Source organism: Nematolebias whitei, chromosome 5, assembly GCF_014905685.2.
Source record: "Nematolebias whitei isolate Nwh7 chromosome 5, NemWhi1, whole genome shotgun sequence".
NCBI classification, from domain to species: Eukaryota; Metazoa; Chordata; class Actinopteri; order Cyprinodontiformes; family Rivulidae; genus Nematolebias; species Nematolebias whitei.
Genome location: NC_056502.1, coordinates 28,392,257 through 28,397,969, shown reverse-complemented (window position 1 = coordinate 28,397,969; position 5,713 = coordinate 28,392,257). Strand labels below are relative to the sequence as shown.

The 5,713-nt window shown below is 41.5% G+C and overlaps 1 protein-coding gene across 1 annotated transcript in view; it reads left to right on the top strand.

Moving 5' to 3' along the window:
- The window catches only part of dnah5 (dynein, axonemal, heavy chain 5), a 191,066-nt gene that overhangs the window by 124,668 nt on the left and 60,685 nt on the right, over nt 1-5,713 (top strand). Inside the window, exons 61-63 of the mRNA XM_037677265.1 lie at nt 1,729-1,866; nt 4,625-4,760; nt 4,896-5,077. Coding sequence (XP_037533193.1) covers nt 1,729-1,866; nt 4,625-4,760; nt 4,896-5,077 — 456 coding nt within the window. The remainder of the gene's footprint in view (nt 1-1,728; nt 1,867-4,624; nt 4,761-4,895; nt 5,078-5,713) is intronic.

Here is a 5,713-nt window from a genome sequence, read left to right as displayed (position 1 = left end):
AGATGAAAGTTTAGAGGGACGGCCGGGTCTTGGTAGATTTGCAGTGGTCTGATACTCCTTCCATTTCAATATGATTGCTTGCACAGTGCTCCTTGGGATGTTTAAAGCTTGTGAAATCTTTTTGTATTCAAATCTGGCTTTAAACTTCTCCACAGTATATCGGACCTGCCTGGTGTGTTCCTTGGTCTTCATGATGCTCTCTGCGCTTTGAACAGAACCCTGAAACTATCACAGAGCAGGTGCATTTATACGGAGACTTGGTTACACACAGATGGATTCTATTTATCATCATCAGTCATTTGGGACAACATTGGATCATTCATAGATCCTCACTGAACTTCTGGAGTGAGTTTGCTGCACTGAAAGTAAAGGGGCCGAATAATATTGCACGCCCCACTTTTCAGTTTTTTATTTGTTAAAAAAAGTTTGACACATCCAATAAATTTCATTCCACATCACGATTGTGTCCCACTTGTTGTTGATTCTTCTAAAAAAATTACAATTTTATATCTTTATGGTTGAAGCCTGAAATGTGGCAAAAGGTTGAAAAGTTCAAGGGGCCAAATACTTTCGCAAGGGACTGTACATACATACATACATGTGTATATATGTATGTTTGTATGTGTGTAAACCGATCACCACTATCATTCAACAAAACTATGCTTTCTAGTTTTCAAATTTCTTCAAAGTATAGTTTCCTCAAACAATTGCAGTGGCTGAAAATTAATCTATGAAGGCCAAGGCCACCATTGAATCCAAGTTCAAGGTCACCAATCAAGGTTAAAGTTTATACAAGGTCTCTACTTGACTGGGTCATTGCTATAGCTTGCTGTAAAACAGTTTGTTGATGGACATATAATGTTCTGTATGTGGTACACGTTCTTTTTTACCTTCTTCGTGGTCATATTTTCACCATCTCCTCTGCCCCTCCTTTCACTTTTCTCTCCATGTTTCCATTATCCCCTTTGTAGCAGGCGTGGTTGTCTTCCCTTTCTGTCTGGTTTTATCATTTTCCATCTAGCACATACCGGCACACACGTTCTGTTTTCATCACTTTGTTTACAACCTCCATAAGAACCTCTCACCCTGACCTTTAACTTAAGTGTGGAACACAGTCTACCAAATTGATTTTCTGGTTTGCAGCTCCAGGCTTCCTGTTAGGCCACCCAGGCAGACTTTCAGACGACAGACAGGCAGAACGACAAGCATGGATGCTCTTCTCAGACGTCAATTAATAATAAATGGAAGAGGCAAACTTAGGCCTGTTCAAGCCACCCAAACAGATTCCAGAGCCCACACACTCACCTCAAAACCTTTCTGATCAGCTTTCCCTTTAGACTTTGTTCTTTCTGTTGAATCTTCTCTGTTTACTTTAATTTTCCTACTCCTGTATTTCTTCCAAAATGTCTATCCTCTTATGTCCAGCTTGACTTTATAACCTGTGAATCCAAATTTCAGTTTCGGGGACAATTTGAAACTACATTATATCTTAAAATACTTCTATATGAATATCATCTAAAGCATGTTACAAAATATTTAGGCTTTCAATTAGCCCAGCTTGCTTTAAAGTGAATTTTTTTACAAATAAAAATATATATTTTTAGTTTCAGTAAACTTTTTGCACCTTCACTTCCTCTGTTTTTCTTTAATTTGCCATAAAGTCAGCAGGAATTGAAGTGCTACATGGAACATTGTAAGAGCCTTATTATGTTTTTTTTTGTTTATCAGGCTAACCTTGCAGTGCAGGAAAGTCGTCTGACCGTCGCCAACGTGGACCTTCAAAAAGCTCAGTCTGAACTGGATGCGAAGCAGGCAGAGCTGGATGTGGTGCAGGCAGAATACGAGAAGGCCATGATGGAGAAACAGGTTAATTAATTTTCTCAAAACACAGCTAGAAAATCGATTTTGTGGACGAATTTGAAGCAGCAGTTAGATTTTAGGGCAAAGCAATGTGGTATTACTTCTTTAAGATGCATCTTCACCTTTAAGGACATAAAATTTTACTATAAAAATTCACAACATAAAAGGTTTTATTCAAGCTTGTGACTTATTTGTAAGCTGTTTTACATATTTTAGATATTCTATTTGTCTGCAATGAAAAATTATGTTTTAATCTGTTTTATTTATTTAATATATTATATTATATTAAAGGAAAATATAGAGCTAATTATTAGTTTGTAAGTTTATAAAACATGAAATTTAGCTTAAATCCTGGATTCAAACATTTATTTCTAGTTCATGTTTCAGATTAAATTTGGACCTACACTATATCCATCCATCCATTATCTTTACCCGCTTATTCCATTTTGGGTCACGGGGGTCGCTGGTGCCCATGTCCAGCAATCACTGTGCGAGGGGCGGGGTACACCCTGGACGGGTCTCCAGTCCATCACAGATCCACATAGAGACAAACGAGACAAACAACCATTCACTCTCTCACTCACACCTAGGGAAAATTTAGAGTTACCAATCAGCCTAACATGCATGTTTTTGGTCTGTGGGAGGAAACCGGAGCACCCGGAGAAAACCCATGCATGCACAGAGAGAACATGCAAACTCCACCCAGAAAGGACCCTGGACCGGGGTTTGAACCAAGGACCTGCTCGCTAAGAGGCTGCAGCTCTACCAGTTGTGCCACCATGCTGCCTCCCACACTATATGTGTTCAACAAATTAAATCATCTAAACAACCTCAGCCCTTACAGCTGGTTTCTGAAGATGTAAACTAAATGATAGTTGTCTGCGACAATCAGACTGAACAGAAAAAGCTTCTTAGGAGAGAAACAGAATGTTTTAAAGAATAAGTCCAATAAAAGGGCGGCATGGTGGCACAGTTGGTAGAGCTGTTGCCTCTGAGTGAGAAGGTTGCCAGATCAAAATCTGGCGACCCTCTGAGATTTGTCTCAGCTGGGGGCCTTTCTGGGTGGAGTCTGCATGTTCTCTCCTTGTATGCATGGGTTTTCTCCGGGTGCTCCGGTTTCCTTCCACAGACAAAAAACATGCATTTTAGTCTGATTGGTAACTCTAAGTTGTCCCTAGGTGTGAGTGAGAGAGTGAATGGTTGTTTGTCTCATTTGTCTCTGTGATGGACTTGCGACCTGCCCAGGATGTCCCCTGCCTCTCTCACAGTGACTGCTGGATATGGGCACCAGCAAACCCCATGACCAGAAAGGGAAGAACGGGGTAAAGATGATGGATGGCAGTCCATCATATTCAGGTTTTTGTCCCCCATCACTGAGCAAAGAGGAGGAATTGAAAATGCCCTCCGTCTGTCTGAGCATGTTTTGAGCATGAGAATTTGAAAATCAAGTAAGAAAATTGGGTTGCCATGTCAAAATCCAAGATGGTTACTGCCATAAAGGTTTGTCTATCTTGTGAGCTGGATAATATCAAAAATATGTGAGGTAACAACATCCAAGTATGTGTGTAGCTACACTTAGACCAAAAAAAGATTCATTTTCAAAGTTGTGTTGCCACATCACAATCCAATATGGCTACCTCCATATACATTTACAAACCGGCAAGCCTAGCTACCCTTGGGGTGGCTGAGTATTATCTATGGTGGCCAAGGCCACCATTGTCCACCCCCTTGCACATGGTGGTGGATAAAAAAAAAATCCTCCACTCGGCAGAATCCATCACGCTGTGCTGCCTCAGACAAATAGAAAAAAAAAAAAAAAGCTTGACTCTTGCTTCAAAAACATTAAGGTTTACTTGCATTCTCTGTTCAATCCCAATTCAAAAACACTCGCCTTAAAACTACAAACTTTCACTATTCAAATCTTTCAGCGATGGGGGACATTGATATATCACGTATCGACGTACTGATGTATCGACGCATCACGTATCGACGTATCAATGTATCGACGTATCCACGTATCCACGTATCGACGTATCGACACATTACTTGATTAAGATTACAATGTCCTGGTTGACAAAGATTCACCAGCAGCATGCTGCTTGTGGTTCAGGATGTCACAAAGAACAGATGTTTTAACGTGGGGCTGCTTTTTCGAACATTATTGCTGACAATTTTTTTGTTAGCCTTTTAGTATTTATTTAACATTTCAGAATAATCACTAAAGTCCATTGTAAAAAAAACTAAGCCCATTAAAAGAATTGTTAAGACTGAAATGCTGCTTTAAATATTTGTGATAAACTAAAAGAACTGAGACTGACTCCGCATGACTTAAGAGCCATGTTTTATTGTGTGTAACAAACATAAGCACTTTGTGAGGCTGCAGGATTCTGAGAGCGTGTTCAGTGTTTGCTCTTTATTCTCAGAACTCTGCTCTGTCGTGAACATCAAATGTAAACAAAACAGCATGTGTATCAAGCTTTTCTCACCCACAATGCATTGCTCACAGATATCTCTCACTGTGTTTAAACATACAGTTCAGCTGTTTTCGTTGAAATAAGAGATCATCCTAACCTTCAAATGAACTGATTGCATTTGCAGGCACTCCCTGTCCATATATAGTTAATTTAGGTTTTTATGAATACACGCTGCTGTACCAAGAATAAAGAGATAAATACGAGCTGGAAGAATAAAACAGTAGGATGGACAGACCACAGTGAATGAACACATTAACAAACTAATGTCTTCTTGGTCCATCCATGTTCAGATGCTACTGGAGGACGCCGAGCGCTGTAGACACAAGATGCAGACAGCGTCCAGTCTCATTAGTGGACTTGCTGGTGAGAAGGAGAGATGGACGAAGCAGAGCAAAGAATTCGCTGCTCAAACCAAACGCCTCGTCGGTGAGTTTCACAGCAGGAGGCACAACTTCCTTTATCACACACATTATTTGAAATCCAGTCATTGGCAGTCCTGAACAACTGACTTTCAAAAAATTCTGAAGATTTGCACAACTAATACCTTGGTTCTATTTTTAGGAGAAGTCCTGTTGGCCACAGCGTTCCTCTCATATTCTGGCCCCTTCAATCAGGAGTTCCGTAATCTTCTGCTGAGCAACTGGCAGCAAGAGATGAAGCAGCGGTGCATCCCGTTTGGAAACAACCTCAACCTGACGGAGCTTCTCATCGATGCTCCCACCATCAGTGAATGGACCCTCCAGGTCAGTGAGGTCCACACGTATCCATCCATCATCCACCTATCTGTCCATCCACGCATCCATCATCCCTCATTCATCTATCCATCCATCCACCATCCATCCATTATCCACCCATCCATCATCCACCCATCCATCCATCCATCCATCCACCATCCACCATCCATCCATCCATCCATCCATCCATCCATCCATCCATCCTTCCATCATCCATCCATCCATTTATCCATCCACCCATCCATCCACCTATCTGTCCATCCACCCATTTATCCACCCACCCATCCATCCACCCGTCATCCATTCATCCACCATCATCCATCATCCATCCATCCATCCATCCATCCATCCATCCATCCATTATCCACCCATCCATCATCCACCCATCCATCCATCCATCCATCCACCATCCACCATCCATCCATCCATCCATCCATCCATCCATCCATCCATCCTTCCATCATCCATCCATCCATTTATCCATCCATCCATCCATCCATCCTTCCATCATCCATCCATCCATTTATCCATCCACCCATCCATCCACCTATCTGTCCCTCCACCCATTTATCCACCCACCCATCCATCCACCCGTCATCCATTCATCCACCATCATCCATCATCCATCCACCATCCATCCATCCA